The sequence below is a fragment of the Sceloporus occidentalis genome, unplaced genomic scaffold, assembly GCF_023333645.1.
Source record: "Sceloporus occidentalis isolate IW3139 unplaced genomic scaffold, rSceOcc1.0.p SCAF_4, whole genome shotgun sequence".
NCBI classification, from domain to species: Eukaryota; Metazoa; Chordata; class Lepidosauria; order Squamata; family Phrynosomatidae; genus Sceloporus; species Sceloporus occidentalis.
In genome coordinates, this window is record NW_028316984.1 from 66,499,005 (window position 1) to 66,515,535 (window position 16,531).

A 16,531-nucleotide genomic window follows, 5' to 3' on the forward strand; every position below is an offset into this window, starting at 1 on the left:
GGGCGGCCCCCACTCCCTTTCCCGGCCTCTGTGGAGGCTTGGGCCTCCATAGAGGCTGGGAATCAGGGAGCAGGGCGCCCGCGATTGCGGCGATCGCGGGCGGCCCCCACTCCCTTTCCCGGCCTCTGTGGAGGCTTGGGCCTCCATAGAGGCCGGGAAGCAGGGAGCAGGGCGCCCGCGATCATGGCGATCGCAGGCGGCCCCCACTCCCTTTCCCGGTCTCTGTGGAGGCTTGGGCCTCCATAGAGGCCAGGAAGCAGGGAGCAGAGCCAGGCCGCCTCCCTTGCCGGCGGAGGAGGCGACAAGGCAGCGGAAAAGGGCCTCGCCGAGCTGAGACTCTTTCCTGCTGTCAGGCCGCTTCCCTCGCCAGCGGAGGAGGCCAAGCAGGGAACGGAGGCGAGGCTCCTTTCCCTGCCTGGTGTCCGTTGCGTGGGGGGGGGTGTCCCGGGGGCGGGGCCAAACCGGGGCGGGACCATGCGGACCTTTCCCAAACCGGGAAAGTCCCGCCCCCAGGCAGGATATGGCAACCCTAGACCTGAGGCTCTTGCTCGCAAGGAGCCCCATTGGGTTGCAAGTGGGCACCTCTTTCTGCCTTGGAAAACCCCGAGGCTCCCAAATGCAATAAAAGGGCCTTAGGCTGCCTAAGCACCACCCCCCCCCCCCAAATAAAGAGAGGAACGCTAAGAAATACAACTTCCTCTCTCTTTATGTACCTATTCAACCCCTCAACCTTTTTTCTCTTAAAATAATGATGATAATAATAATAATAATAATAATAATAATAATAATAAATATTCGAGTGTGCAAAACTTTATTTATTTTTTTTAAAAAAAGAAGAAAGTTAAACTGGGTTTTTTGGAGAGGGAGGGGGAAAGAAAGGAAAAAGGAGAAGGGATATGGAGAAGGGGAGGCTGGCAAAAACTTTTTGTGAGCGGAAAGGAAAAAGAGAGAGAAAAAACCCAAAACCCTGAATGTGGCTCCTGCATCCAGCCTTGTTTCCTTTTTTGAGACAGAAAAGGAGTGGCTGGCTGCTGCATATTGGGGTAGTTTGAAGAAGAAGAGGGGAATAATAATAATAATAATAATAATAATAAGAAGAAGAAGAAGAAGAAGAAGTGGGTATTAGACATCACTGTGATGTCATCTCGCCTAAGTGCTTGATTGACAGCTTTAAAAAAATGATTCCAGAAAGGCAATGGGAACAGGGAACAAAAAAACCCATGTCAAAATACAACGGAAAAATATCAATGGGAATGAGAACATGGGTCAATAAAAACTGAGTCCGTTTGCTCCCCTTTGTAATGGGAACAATGGACTTGATTAGAATATGACTCAGAAACTTGATCCAATCCAGCCTCGCAGTGATATATGTCGCTTTATATCCCCAGTGGGAATGGGGCCTTAAGCACTTTTTACTTAGTAGCAGAAGCAGTAAGAAATCCTGTTTTGAATGGCAAAGATGCCAATTGGGACACCTGCAATAATTCCTGATGCATATCAGGCCTTATGTGCATCGGTGTGTGATTTGCAGTGGTGTGAGGTGTGCATTGGTGCATAATGCACATTGGACACTTTGCTGACTCTGCTACATATAGTAATGTAACAGAAGCCCTCTACTGGATATAGATTACAAAACTGACCAATTCTAATTCCCACATATGTAAGTCATTTACAAAGATGTACTTCCATATAGGATTCCAGCTATGAGTATTATAAATAATTTGATGCATTCCAATGGCCTTTAAAGATTTCAAATTATACATTTCCTTTCTCTCACACACAGCGATGCACAAACAGCACATATACTTTCTCTCTCTCTTTCACACACACACACACACACACCTCTGTCTCACACACAGATCACCTCTCACTTTCTCTCTTACACATGCACTTCTCCTTACACAGATATACAGACACATACAAACTATGTCTCTCCCTTTCTCCTTAGAAAGATACACAAATACAATTCTCTTCACTCTTTATTTTTAAAAACAACAATAATAGCAACAAAATCCATTTGTTACTCTGAACTGTCTGTATCCTGGGTGAGGCATTTGTAATCCAAATCACAGCAGAACTGATTTATACAATATGTATGAGTCACTATAATATCACTAGTCCCTTTTGAAGCTAAGTAGGGTCAGGCCTGGTTTGCATTTGGTTGGGAAACTACCTAAGGACCTCTGGACTGGCCTAGGGGACAAAAACCACCTGGAAGCTCTGGAGAGCTATTGCTGCCAGTCAAAGCTGGCCATACTGGGGTAGGTGGACTAGTTATCTGATCTAGTATAAGCCAACTTCCTATGTTTCTAATATGCAGTCTGTAAATGAGCCAGCATGGCACAGTGGTTTGAATGTTGGACTTCAACTTTGGGGTTCAGTACTCAGCTTGACCATGAAATCCACTGGGTGACCTTGGGCACATCACATGCTCTCAGCATCAGGGAAAGGTAACGGCAAACCTTTTCTGAACAAATCTTGCCAAGAAAGCCCCTTGATAGGGTCACCATACATTGGAAATGACTTGCAGGATCACAACAACATAACTGGGCTTTTCTTTTGATATGCCCATGTATTGTGACCAATACTATTTCTTTGATGAGAGCCTGTTTGGTGGTTTGAGCATTGGACTAGGACTTTGGGAGCCCAGGGTTCAACTCCACACTTGGCCATGGAAATCCACTGGGTGATCTTGGTCAAGTCACCCTCTCTCAGCCTCAGAGGGAGGAACTGGCAAAAACTTCTTTGAATAAATCTTACCAAGAAAACCCTGTGATAAGTTTGCCTTACGATCACATTAAGTGGGAAATGACTTGAAGATACAGAACAACAGTGCTTGTGATTAAAAATATTCTGTCTGTATACTTTAACCTTCAGAATTTTGCCTTACTTCCACAAACAGTCGGACTCAGATCCTTAAAGAGGAAGTGACAGAAGAGGTACATGCCTCCTCTGACTCTGGTATCAAATGGTTAATAACACAGTCCTTTGCATATCGGTGAGGAAGGAAGCCTCAGTGGGAGTTATTCCAAGATTTGTGTATAGCATAGCAGCCTAAGTGATAAACATTTACAGTAATCATGCCAATTTTCTCCTCTTACGGTCTTTCTTTCAAACTGGTAGGAATAGTTTTCTCTCTCACACCCTGATTTATGATCAAAAGGTTACTGAAGCATTTTGTGTGTATGAGTATTTAGATTAGTGAAAACAGGCTATCTTTCAAGAAGGGTAAGTAGCAGGGAGAAAAATCAAAGTGATGAAACCAAGGGCCAGTTCTCAAATTTTTTAGAAGCAAGATTCCCCTTCGACATAATTGAACGTAATGCCATAATGGAACCTGGTAACTGAGCTCATTAATTGATGGAGAAAATTTCATTAACGTTTTCTGTTCACTGGAATCCTATTCCAAAGAACTGTTTCTTGTCTGCCAAAAGGGAAGGTGCACAAATTACAGGCATCAGAGATCGGAAATGTTACCTTTTGGACAACAACTCCCAGAATCCCTCAGCAACCAAGTATTGTGGGAGTTGGAAAAAAAGTAATTTTTCTGAGTTGGGCAATTTTTCTGTCTGTATTCTATAATTCCACAATAATGCAGAAATGCAAATAATGTGGCAATGGGTCCAACATTCGGCATCATACACCGGTAGTCTCAAAATGCACTGATTTGGAAGTACAGTTGGCCCTCCTTATCCATTAATTCTGCGCCCACTGATTTAATCAGCCATGGCTTGAAATATATATATATATATATATATATATTCCCCCCAAAAAGGCCAAACCTTGATTTTGCCATTTTATATAAGGGATACCATGATACATGATGGAACTTGAGCATCCATGGATTCTGGTATCCACAGGGGGTCCTGGAAATAAACCCCAGTGGATACCAAGGGCCAACTTTACATCCTATTAAACTTAGTGGGTTTTATTCTATGTCAGATTTCCCATGTTCATTCTATTCTGGAGACTGATGTTGCCTCTACTTTCTTTCCTTGTAGAAGTTGCATAGCTATCCAAGTATATGGGAAGGAATGGAAAAGAATAGTTAGTGTAAAGAAATGTGTAGTGTTATCCTTGGAAGAGTCAACATGACAGAAATGTTATCTGTGTCACATTTGAGCAATAGGGGTTTGTGCTCTGTTTTAAGTGGAAAGGGTTTACTGGTGATTTAGATGAACTTCCTGGGGAGTGTTTGAACATTTCTGGCAGGCTTTCTATTTACCATCTGGCAGAAGGACTTTGATGAGCCAACAAAGACATGTCAAGGCAAAGAAATGGCTATAACTCAGTGACAAAGTTCTGAGGTCTACTAAGCTAAGCATTTTCCAGCTCTTTTGGGGGTTATTTCATTGCAGTGATTAATCCATTACTACACATGAAAAAAAAAGAGTGGTTTAATGTTTAATGACCCCTTTTCCCAAATTAGACAGTTCCAGGAGCAACCATTTCCTTGCCTCTAATAAGATTGCTGACTGATCCCATTTTAATCTTTCAAAAGACTTAAATGTATATTTTTAAAAATTGCTTTGTAATCAATTGACCCAGATTTCTTGCCTGTTTATTTATTTTAAAAGTCCTGCAAAAGGCTTCTTTATCGGTTACAGATGGATTTGCAAAACTCTTAGGATTAAGTAATGCCAAAAGTAGGCACCAAAAGCAATTACAGAGATATATTTAAGGATTAAAATAAACATTTGATAATGGCACTTATGGCCAAGGGGCCACATTGGAGGCCAGTTCAGACACATGAAAATATAGCATTTGTGAAAAGAAAAAGAAAACAAAAGTATCTACAGTTACCCCAGACTCACTACGCATAATCATATACATATAGTTGCATGGAAGGATTTCCTGTGTTTGCACCCTTATCAATTATGCAAAGAAGCATAATTATAAACATGATACAGTTAAACCACATGGATATTTTTGGGTGCCAAACTCTAATTCAAAATGGGGAATTCAAAATGCAATATTTGTTGCTGTTATGTGTCTTAAAATTGTTTCTAACTTATGGCAACCCTAAGGCAAACCTATAAGGGGAACTTGGCAAGATATATTCAGAGGAGGTTTGCCACTGCCTTCCCCTGAGGCTGAGAGCACGTGGCTTATCCAAGGTCACCCAGTGGATTTCATGGCCAAGTTAGGAATCAAACCCTGGTTTCCAAAGTCAATGTCCAACATTGGAAGAAAATGAGAAAAAAAACAATTTTTCAAATAAACAGATTTTATAAATTTTAGTATTATTTACCCCAGAAACATTCATTTTTCCTGACTTGCCTTTGTGTCATAGGAAAATATAATAACAGGCCAAATAGTTTGTCCATGTGGCATGACCCACCAATCAAAATCAGTATATTTAATTTGATGTTCATAATCAACAATGATCAGAGCTGGCAATAGTTTACACTTTAACTTCAATTTTTTGCCTTTCAGATGAAATTATATTTTGCATCATTTACATATTGTAAAACCTCAGCGAGATGACTCTTTCTGAATCATCAAAACAGGAGAAGTTAATCTTAAATATAGGAATTTAATAAGCAGTGAACCTTCTAATAATTTTCAAAGGGAAAGTCTGTGTCAAACATGCTGTCTAGTTTGGTATCAGCAAGGCATGAAGCTATAGTTGCTGGGAACCCACTGTGAAAGTCCCAAACTTTATATCTCTCTCTGATATATCTTGAGTCCCACATGTCAAAACTCTTGAAAGGTGGTGTGTTATTTTTAAAAATATTTAAAAATTATTTTAAGCACACATTTAATAAGTCTTATTATAACACTTGTTGTTGTGTGTCTTCAAGTAGTTTCTAACTTATGCCAACCGTATCATCGGGTTTTTTGGCAAGTTTCTTCAGAGGGGGTTTGCCATTACCTGAGAGAGCATGACTTGCCCAAGGTGGCAGAGTGGGTGGCATTCAAACCACGGTCTCCAGAGTTATAGTCCAATGCCACTATACCACACCAGTTCTCTTCACACTACAGAACATTATTTAATTTTTTATTCTCTTTCCCTGTCTCTCTTTGGTTGTTGTTGTTATTTTATTCATTTATATCCCATCTTTCTCCCAAAAATGGGACTCAAAGCAGCTAAGAACATTTAAAAACAATGCAGATGAAAAACACTACAAAAATTAAAAGAAACTATAAAATATACAATTAAACAATCATATATTTAAACAATTAAAATGTTATTTTCTCCTTCTCACTCTCTTTCTTAAACACACACACACACACACAATATCTATCTATCTATCTATCTATCTATCTATCTATCTATCTATCTACCTACCTACCTACCTGCCTACCTAGATCTTGCCAACGTAGTAACACAAATGCATGTAAAAACAGCAATATGCATCTGAGGAAAGTCAATATGCCTAAATATCTTAGTGTTGTTTTTTATCCTATGTATCCTTAAGCACATTCTGAAAATTTCTTATCAGTGAATATTGCTTTTTTCTCTACCCCAGAAAACATGAGTGAAAGATCTTTTATCAGTCCTATCCTCCCATCTTTTACATGCTGGCAGGAAAAAACTAGAAATAGCTGTTGCTAAGTTTAAAAAAAAGAACAACAATGGTTCCCTCCTTTAAAAGCAGGATGGAGAGCAGCAGTCATTTACAGTTGCCTAGCTACAGAGATTGAAACACATGATGGAGTGTGAGAAAAGAAAAGAGTAGGTCAGAACTCAGTTGGAAAATATAAGTGAAGAATTAAGTGAAGTACAATTCAAAAAGGATGTTGACCAAGTAGAGTGTGTCCAGAGGAGAGTGACCAAAAAGGTGAAAGGTCTGGAAACCAGTAGCATCACCTCTCCACCTCTCTCCAAGGGAGTGTGTTCCACTGTCAAACAGCTCTTACTGTCAGGAGGTTCTTCCGAATGTTGAGATGGAATCTCTTTTGCTATAGTTTGAATCCACTGCTCTGAGTCCTACTCTCTGGAGCAGAAGAAAACAAACTTGCACCATATTCAGTATGACTTCCCTTCAGATATGTAAACAGGGCTATCATATCACCTATCCTTACAGAAAGTAAACCTGTGTTGTTCTGAGATAATAGGGAAATTAAGAGCCAGCATGGTGTAGTGGCTTGAGTGTTGAACTCCAATTCTGGAGACCAGTGTTCGATTCCCCACTTAGCTATAGAAACTCTCTGGGTGACCTTGGGCAAACTGTATGCTTTCAGCCTCAGGGGAAGGCAATGACAAAGCTTCTCTGAAATCTTGCCAAGAAATCCTCATGATAGGGTCCCCTTAGGGTTGCCATAAGTTGGGCATGGCTTGAAGGTCCACACAGCAACCACAACAACAACAACCACCACAGGGAAATCAGCTGGTACTTCTTGCTGGCTGTCTCCTAACGTTAATGTAGCACTTTCTGCTTCATAATGGCTCGGACATCTACATATGCATGCCCAGTACTTTTGTGCCCCTTTTTCTGGGACTTGCCTTTCATCTTATCCCAAGATTCATGCATTAAAAAAAAAAAAAAAGATTAGCTCACTCGTTTGAGGAAGCATATCCTGAAAAAGAGGAGGAGGATATGATGATGTTGAAGAAGATAGTTGCAGTAATAGTATTAGCATTAGTAATAATAGGAGGAAGAGAAGAATGTGTGCTGGACTGAAAACAAACAAAAATATCATTTTAAACATCTGGTGGGAATATCTTCTGGTATTTTCCAGTGACACTGGAAATATGCCCATTTTCAAATTAAAGACAGAAATTAAGGTTTTGAAGGCTTCATTGTTCTAACTTGTGTGACTGCTTGTTCCTTGTGCCCGAAGATTATCCATCTGCTAGATCAATATCCTAAATCTCTGACTGTGAAAAGGTTTACCTAAATTCAGGACACCTGAAATTCAGACATAGGGGAAATAACTTGATAGTTTTTGTTTTGTTTTGTTTTGTTTTGTGTTTTTCTCTGTATGTGTGTGTATGGTTTGAGCTTGTAGCTGGGGCCTCAGTGGCATGCATTAAGTTTCCTATTCAAAATAACCTAGATGTTTGGGCCATGTCACTTTTTCTCAGATCTCCAATTCAAAAATGGGAATCACAATGTTCAGCTTGACAGCTTGCTGTAAATATGAAAAAAGCTGTATCCCAATTAAGGATGCTTCCATTTGAAAAGCGGCTAGCAGTATCAGTCAAAAGATGTAGTTATCCTATTTTAACTTTACTTTGTTTCTAGTAAGAAAACTATCAGAAGAAGCAGTGAGAAAATATGGAAGGGTTACAAGTGGATGCAACATAACCTGGACAGTTTTTATTCCAATAAAATTTCTGTATAAGTAAAATCATGAACAGAGAGAGCATGGACACTCATTTAGTCATTGCAAATTGAATGCAATTAAACACCTTTAAAATTCCTTTAGAAAGTATTAATAATATTGGACCCACTATCTATGATTTACTTGGCAAGTTATAGAATACGTATTGTGTCTGTACATGTATGGATGGATTTATATCTGTTTTTCATTAGTCATATATTAGTGCTGGATTTGAGAACTAAATGGAGGAAGGAACATCTACAGTTTAAGATGCACAGATGACACCACACTACTAGCAGAAAATAGCAAAGTTTTGGAAGAAAACAAAAATAGCAACAACAGCTGATTTACATGACTTTAAAGAAATCAATGAAGACACTAAAATAATTAAAGATTTTTCATATCTTAGTTCAGTAATTAATCAGAGTGGAGACTGCAGTCAAGAAATCAGAAGGAGGCTAGAACTTGGAAGAGCAGCTATGAAGCTATGAAGGACCTTAAGATCCTGAAGCTTAAAGACATATCTTTGAATTATAAAGTTAGGATTGTCCATACCACTGAATTTCCCATTTCTATGAATGGCTCTGAAAGCTGGACAGTGAAGAAAGCAGATAGGAAGAAAATCAACTCATTTGAGATGTGATGTAGGAGAAGAATTCTATGTGTATTGTGGCCTGCTTAAAGACAAATACAGTGGGTTCTTGTTATCCACTAGGGGTTGGTTCCAGGACACCCCCTAGATAACAAAATCCGTGAAAGCTCAAGTCCCATTCAACAGAATGGCATAGCAAAATTGTCCCTCATATAAAATGGAAATCAAGGTTTGCTATTTGGAATTTATATTTTTTAAAAAATATTTTCAAGCCATAGATCCGGGGTAGGCAACCTTTTTGACCCGGGGGCCGGGTTGCTGTTCCTCAGACAACTCGGGGGGCCGAAGCCAAAAAAAATTAATTAAATAATTTTTAAAAAATTAAATAAATTAATTAAACCGCGACAAATATAGGGCAAAAATTTACAATGGAGGACACCTTTTTAATTAAAAAAATGGAGGACACGCAAAAAAATCTGCTGATTTTTAAAGAAATGTTAATATAAATGCATGCTTCTGAGGCTTCTATAGACAATTGCCCCCTCTTGCCCGCCTTGCCCCATTTGCTCCTCTTTGCCCCCCTTGCCCGCCTCTTGCCCCCGCTTGCTCCTCCTTGCCCCCTTGCTCGCCACTTGCCCCCGCTTGCTCCTCCTTGCCCCCTTGCCCGCCTCTTGCCCCCACTTGCTCCTCCTTGCCCTCCTTGCCTGCCTCTTGCCCCCGCTTGCTCCTCCTTGCCCCCCTTGCCCGCCTCTTGCCCCCGCTTGCTCCTCCTTGCCCCCCTTGCCCGCCTCTTGCCCCCGCTTGCTCCTCTTTGCCCCCCTTGCCCGCCTCTTGCCCCCGCTTGCTCCTCCTTGCCCCCTTGCTTGCCACTTGCCCCCGCTTGCTCCTCCTTGCCCCCCTTGCCCGCCTCTTGCCCCCGCTTGCTCCTCCTTGCCCCCTTGCTCGCCACTTGCCCCCGCTTGCTCCTCCTTGCCCCCTTGCCCGCCTCTTGCCCCCGCTTGCTCCTCCTTGCCCTCCTTGCCTGCCTCTTGCCCCCGCTTGCTCCTCCTTGCCCCCCTTGCCCGCCTCTTGCCCCCGCTTGCTCCTCCTTGCCCCCCTTGCCCGCCTCTTGCCCCCGCTTGCTCCTCTTTGCCCCCCTTGCCCGCCTCTTGCCCCCGCTTGCTCCTCCTTGCCCCCTTGCTTGCCACTTGCCCCCGCTTGCTCCTCCTTGCCCCCTTGCCTGCCTCTTGCCCCTGCTTGCTCTTCCTTGCCCTCCTTGCCCGCCTCTTGCCCCCGCTTGCTCCTCCTTGCCCCCCTTGCCCGCCTCTTGCCCCCGCTTGCTCCTCCTTGCCCTCCTTGCCCGCCTCTTGCCCCCGCTTGCTCCTCCTTGCCCCCCTTGCCCACCTCTTGCCCCCACTTGCTCCTCCTTGCCCCCCTTGCCCGCCGCTTGCCCCGTGCGCAAAGGCCCCCGCGCGCCTGTGCTGGAGGCCAAAGGCTCCCGTGCGCCTGCGCTGGAGGCCAGAGGCCCTGTGCACTTGCGTGGAAAGCCAAAGGCCCCCGCGCGCTTGCGCTGGAAGCCAAAGGCCCCGGCGGTAATCTGCGGCAGGGCCGGGCTGGGGCCGGATTCTAGGCCTCAGTGGGCCGCATGCGGCCCACGGGCCGTAGGTTGCCGACCCCTGCCATAGATGCTTGAAACCGTGGATAAAAAATCTGTGAATAAAGAGGGCCTACTGTAAATGGGTCTTATCACCAATCAGACCTGAACTCTCCCTAGAGGTCAAGATGACTAAACTGAGACTATCATACTGTGGGCACATAATGAGAAGACACGATTCACATGACAATAATGCTTGGTAAGGTAGAAGGCAATAGGAAAAGAGTAAGACCTCATTCCAGATGGATAGATTCAATCAAGGAAGCAGGGACGTAGCCAGGATTTTGGGAAGGGGGGGGGTCCAGACTAAGTGCCACCATTATAATGGGGCTTGGGCATAGCGGCACACACCATTCTTTGTATCTAATGGAAGGGAAGGTCCAGACCCCAAGGACCTCCCCCCCTTGGTTACATCCCTGAAGGAAGCCACAGCCATGAGTCTGCAAAACCTGGGCATGGCTGTTGTCGATATTGAGAATACATTGCCATACATTGAAAGTAACTTGACCATAGGTAGCAACAAATATTAGTGCTGTAATTTAAAGGGCTTGTCTGCTATGCTACACCAGGGATGAGGAAAAAGCAGCCCCTGAAATTCCTCTCCAAATTGCCAGATACAATTTGTAAAAAGTGATTTTCCAGCCTCAAAACATGGCTGTTAAAGTGGCCCAACAATTGTATAGTATGAAAAGACCCCCAAATAATTTTGTTCATAATAAAACATGGCCCATAGGCAAATTTTTAAAAGGCAATGTAATGTAATAATCTCATACAGTGAGGTTATGATAGCCCTGTTTAAATATTTGAAAGGATGTCATATTGAGTATGGAGCAAGATTGTTTTCTGCTGCTAGGACCTGGAGCAATGGATTCAAACTACATGAAAAGAGATTCCACCTCAACATTAGGAAGAACTTTCTGACAGTAAGAGCTGTTTGACAGTGGACCACACTCCCGTGGAGAGTTGTAGAATCTCCTTCTTTGGAAGGTGTGGGAGCAGGGCTTCTGGGGTGGGACCAGAAGGACACCTTCCATATCACTGCCCCATGCTGCTCTATTCACGAGTAGGCACCACAAGGCAGGAAGTGGGTGCATCCTCCAGGGACAAAGTCCACGGCTGAAGAAGGAGAGAAAGGAACACACATGTGCCCTTTCCAGTTGCTCCATCCTGGGCTTCTTCTCCCCCCCCCCCAAAAAAAAAAGCCCAGGATGGAGGAGGAGAAAAGGCACACATGCACCATTCCTGGCTGTTCAGTTCTAGGCGTCTTCTCTAGGGAAGAAGCCCAGGATGGAGAAGTGCATGCTTGTCCTTCCTAGTTGCTCTGTTTCAGGCTTCTTCTCTAGGGAAAAAGCCCGGAACAGAGGAAGAGGAACACACATGCCCTTCCCAGCTGCTCCATGCTGGGGTTTTTCCTTGGAGAAGAACCCCAAGATTGGGGGGGGGGGGGAAGAGCATGTGCATGCCCTTGTAGACTGTTCTGTCTCAGCCTTTTTCCTTGTTGAGGAAGCCCTGGATGGAACAACCTGCAAGGGCGCATGCATGCTTCTTCTCCATACCAGCAGTTGGAAAGTGGAGGAGGGCCCAACCAGGTGTCATTTCTCTTCTTGGTGTCACCTGGTGCAGTCTGTACCGTCCGCACTCCCTAGTGACACCACTGCTGTCAGGGTTGCTTTGATTGTGTATTCCCACATCGCAGGACATTGGACTTGATGGGCCTTGAGGTCACTTCCATCTCTATGATTCTATTATTCCATTCTGTTATTCTATGATCCTGCAGTGGATTTGATAGTTAAACTGTCAATAGAACTAAAAGACCATTTCAAAGCATGTTCACTAAAAAGCAACAAATTATTTACAGTATGCCACATTATTAAAAGCATTTATCCCACCAGCATTCGGTTTCCAAAAACCTGTTGAAACAAAAGAGGCTCCACCTGCCACTGCAGGGACAGTCTGTCTGTGGTGAAGTGGGGTTGTGTGATGGGAGAGTTGGGAGGGATGAGATGGGCCAGGTGGAGGAAGTAAAGGATCAGACCCCGGGGGAGGGGTGAGAGGCGGAGGAGGCAAGGCTTAAGAGAGGAGGGAGAGAGGTGCGTGGGGAGAGGAGTTGGATGCGGAAGGGGGGACATGGAGAGGCGGTCAGGCTAGGGAAAGGGAAGGTTGCGTAAAGCCCTCGAAGAGAAGGACAGCTGGTCTCTCTGCAGGGTCAACATGGAGTGTTGAGAGTGGGGTCTCACAAAGAGGTACGCTTGCGGGACCCCAAGGAAGAAGGGGACTATAGATATCCCAAGGAAGGGGAGTGGAGAGCAAAGGAACTAGGTAGCCTGGAGGAGGAGTGGTGGGACGCCAAGGAAGACTGCTGGGAGCAAGCCCCAGTTCCCACGGAGTGGGAGAAGTCAGAGCGGGAGCCTCTGGAGATGCACGGCAGAGGCCGCACCGCAAGGAGAGGCGAGGACGCCGAAGACTCAGGAGGAGAACGGAAGGCCCGACACAGTGGGCGGCCACGGGGAAGTCGGTGGAGGGTGTCGTTACTGTTAAAGTTGTGTTCCAGTAAAGTTTAAGTGCATTATACCAGGACTGGAGTAAGTTTGTTTTGCACATGTTGCAAGTTAGAGAGGGACTTCCAGATGGGATGCAGGCTGGTGTGCAGGCCCCACCCACACTGTCCTTTCCTGGAAAGGAGTTCCAGAGCCTGGGAGCAGCCACTGGGAATGCTCTCCCCTGTGTTCCTATCAGATGTACCCGAAAGTGTGGTAAGATCAAGAGAACAGCCACCCCTCTGAAGATCTAAAAACCCAGCCAGGCTCTTTGAGGAGGCTACAGTCCTTCAGAGAATGGGGACTTGAGTTGCATAGGACTTTTTTTCAATTGGGCCAGGAAACAAAACAGTTGGGGGTAATACATGAGTTGTATGCTCTCTCTCTCATCTCAGTTATAATAGTCACTACTGGACAAGACAGATTGATAGTTGGACTGGTATAAGTCAGTTTCCTATAGATTGGGGTGAAGAAACCCTCTTCAGCCTAGGGGTCAAATTTCAATTGGACAAGAAGTAATGTCTGTAAACTAAATCTCCTGTCCCATCCAAAACCTTGCTAACCTGCAAATCAGAGATCCTATTCCATACAAGATGTTCAGTATGCAAACTAGAGTTCCTGTTTAATGCAAGATCTTGCCACTCTGAGAACAAGGGTTCCTGTGCTGCGCAAAATTTTTTCCAATATGCAAACCAGAGCTATTGTTCCATGCATAAATGTGCTAAACTATAATAATGTACAGAGTGACAATTCAATGCAAACACCTATGACATTCAAACATGTGTTCCTTGGAAATACTGCATATAGACCCATTATGATAGCTTGACATCATCATAGCCATTAATTTGTGCACTAAAGCATTAGACAGTAGTATAAGAAGCAAAGTTCAAGGCTGTGTTGGATTTAGTTCAAGAAGCCCTCCTCAAGAAGCCATTTAAACATTGCCACTCAGGTTGATCCATGATCTACTGTAAAAACTAGTAGAAATCAGCAATATAGGGACTGGAAGACCCAAATCTGAGTGGCTTGCAGGACATCAGATGCCCAGAACTGAGGAAATTCTCCATCTGGGGTTACAATCTGATTTTACAGAACTATATAGAATCCAGTTTCAGCAGAAATTATGTGCATCAGTAAAATAAACAAATTCCATAAAAGTCATATTCCCAGAGGCTGTTACATGCTGTTTCATGAGAAGTATATTTGCTTTGTTTGACTTGTAGATAGCTGCTATATGACTTGTATACAGCAATCTACTTCCCTCTTATGAAAAGAGGATAAAGATTAAAACAAGAGCTTTTATAGGACAGTGGGATATATTATCAGACTGTGGCATGGAAATTGTATTTTCATTATTAACAGACCATTATAGAAATATAAACAGAGGGTGTGTAACAAAGAATTCTTTGCTTGTGTGCTAGCTGGGCTGCCTTGCTAAACAGTAAGATGCTGTTGCAAAAGAAAATAAATGTTTGCCTCTTTACCATACTTCATTAGTTTAAGGATAATTAGTTCTGGGCTTGTATCTGTGTGAAGGCATGTAGTATGCAAAAAAGAGTGACAAAAGAGAATTATGCTGCAAACATCTCAGCATCCAAGCATAGTGAAATCACACCATGTATGATATGCATACATTTCCACCAATTTTAATATGCCTAGATAGAATAAAAACAACGACACACATTCAAACTTCAAAAGCTTTCCTTTCTAAGGCTGACTTCTAGGCACATTTGCTTAAAACATAAATACATAAAGGTATCCTGATCTTAGAAGCTAAGCAGGGTCACCCCTGGTTAGTACTTGGATGGGAAATTGCCAACAAATACCTGTAGCCTTTATTTCAGAAAAAGGAACTAGCAACCCCCCCCCCCCCCCCCCAGGATTCCTTGCCTAAGAAAGCCCTATGAAATTCATGTGGTTGCCATAAAATGACAGGAAACTTGAAGGCATACACACACAATACCATAATAATAGCTATGCAGCTCATTCCAGATGATTACAGATGCTCAATATTTACCATTTCTTAGGAAGAAACCTGGATCAGATTTTGAAGTAAGCATTTGCAACAAAAGTTTTATACCAAATTCTCCAACATTTCCTGTTCTTCATCTATTTCCCAGCACAGGAGAACTGAGCTGTAAGAGGGAAAATAAACAGCCTCTTGCTTCCCCCAGCTATTCAGTTTTTTCTGTACTCACAGAGCAACAGCAGCAGTAGCAGAAGAAGGGTAAGGCTCCTCCAGTAACCCATTTTCAGGCTCTTGCTAGCAACCAAATCCTAGCTTCACAGTAGAGTTTGGTTCATCTTCCGCCAGCCAGTCCAGAGCTTGTGGGGCTCCTGGCTAAAAGTGAAGGGGAGGCAGATCCAGCTGTTTCAAATCCAGCTGTGTGTGTGTGGGGTCCGCCCAGGAACTGAAGTTTATGAGCAGGCTAAGCCTGACTTTCTGAACACACACAAATATGGGAGGGGGAAGAAAATGTTGGCATCAGGAGCAAGACTTGATATCATGATGACAATGTAAGCTGTTCCAAGCCCCCCCCCCCCCACACACACACATTCACATACTGCCCAAAGGTCTTTGAAGAGCACCTAATTCCTGATTCCGTTTTTGACAAAGCTGCTCAATTAGATGTACAGATCATTTTCCTGGAAAGAGAGTGACAAAACACTGGATGAAGGGGTCCAGTAGCACTAGTATATATTCCTCTATATTATCTATATTATCCTCTCTATATATAGGAAGTACAGTACAGTGGGGTGACTTTAAGCTTTGAAAAACAGGAGAACACATGTGTACTAATTGTTCTATATGAGCAGTCACTACTTTGACCTGATTTTTTAAAAAGCCACTCAGTTTGGGGAAAAAGGAAACAAAAAGACACAACAGTTAACATTTTGCAAGCATAAAACTAGCATATTTACAATGCCAGTGGAGACATTGTAGACCACAGGAGACATTGGAAAAGGCCAATAGACTGGCAAGGACTTTGACTCTCCGAGTACATGTTTTGGATTTCTGCTCCCAATGTCCAGACAGCATGACCAATGTCAAGGGAGCATGGGATTTGGGGTCCAAAATGTCTGGAAGAGCAAATATTTTTCACTCATGGACTAGAGACTTTGACTTAGGTGTGGGGGGAACGCTACAGTGGATTCACTATTACTCAGCTTCAGTTCTCAGTTTGTTAACAATAATAACAGCAAACTCTCTCACTCCTATGTTGATGATGATGGCCTCTATTTATATCTCCCCTTTACCCCCAGACCCGAATTCAAGGCAGTTTACAGATTAAAACAGATACAGTATAGCTACAAAGTACAACACTTATAATTACATTAAAATGTAGTTAAATTGTCAGTGACATTAAGAACAATTTAAAACATACGATGAAACATAATATAGTTTTAAAAATAATGTAGGTAAAAAACATCTCCGCACCTTATTTAAAAACTGCTTTAAAATCATGCAGTTATCAAAAGTCTGTTGGAAATACAGTG

General features: G+C 43.3%; 1 protein-coding gene across 1 annotated transcript in view; it reads right to left on the minus strand.

Moving 5' to 3' along the window:
- The window catches only part of LOC149313946 (TGF-beta receptor type-2-like), a 54,150-nt gene that overhangs the window by 37,296 nt on the left and 323 nt on the right, over nt 1–16,531 (minus strand). The window contains exon 2 of the mRNA XM_089523333.1: nt 15,232–15,476. Within this exon, the coding sequence (XP_089379459.1) occupies nt 15,232–15,283 (52 nt within the window). The 5' untranslated portion in view covers nt 15,284–15,476. The remainder of the gene's footprint in view (nt 1–15,231; nt 15,477–16,531) is intronic.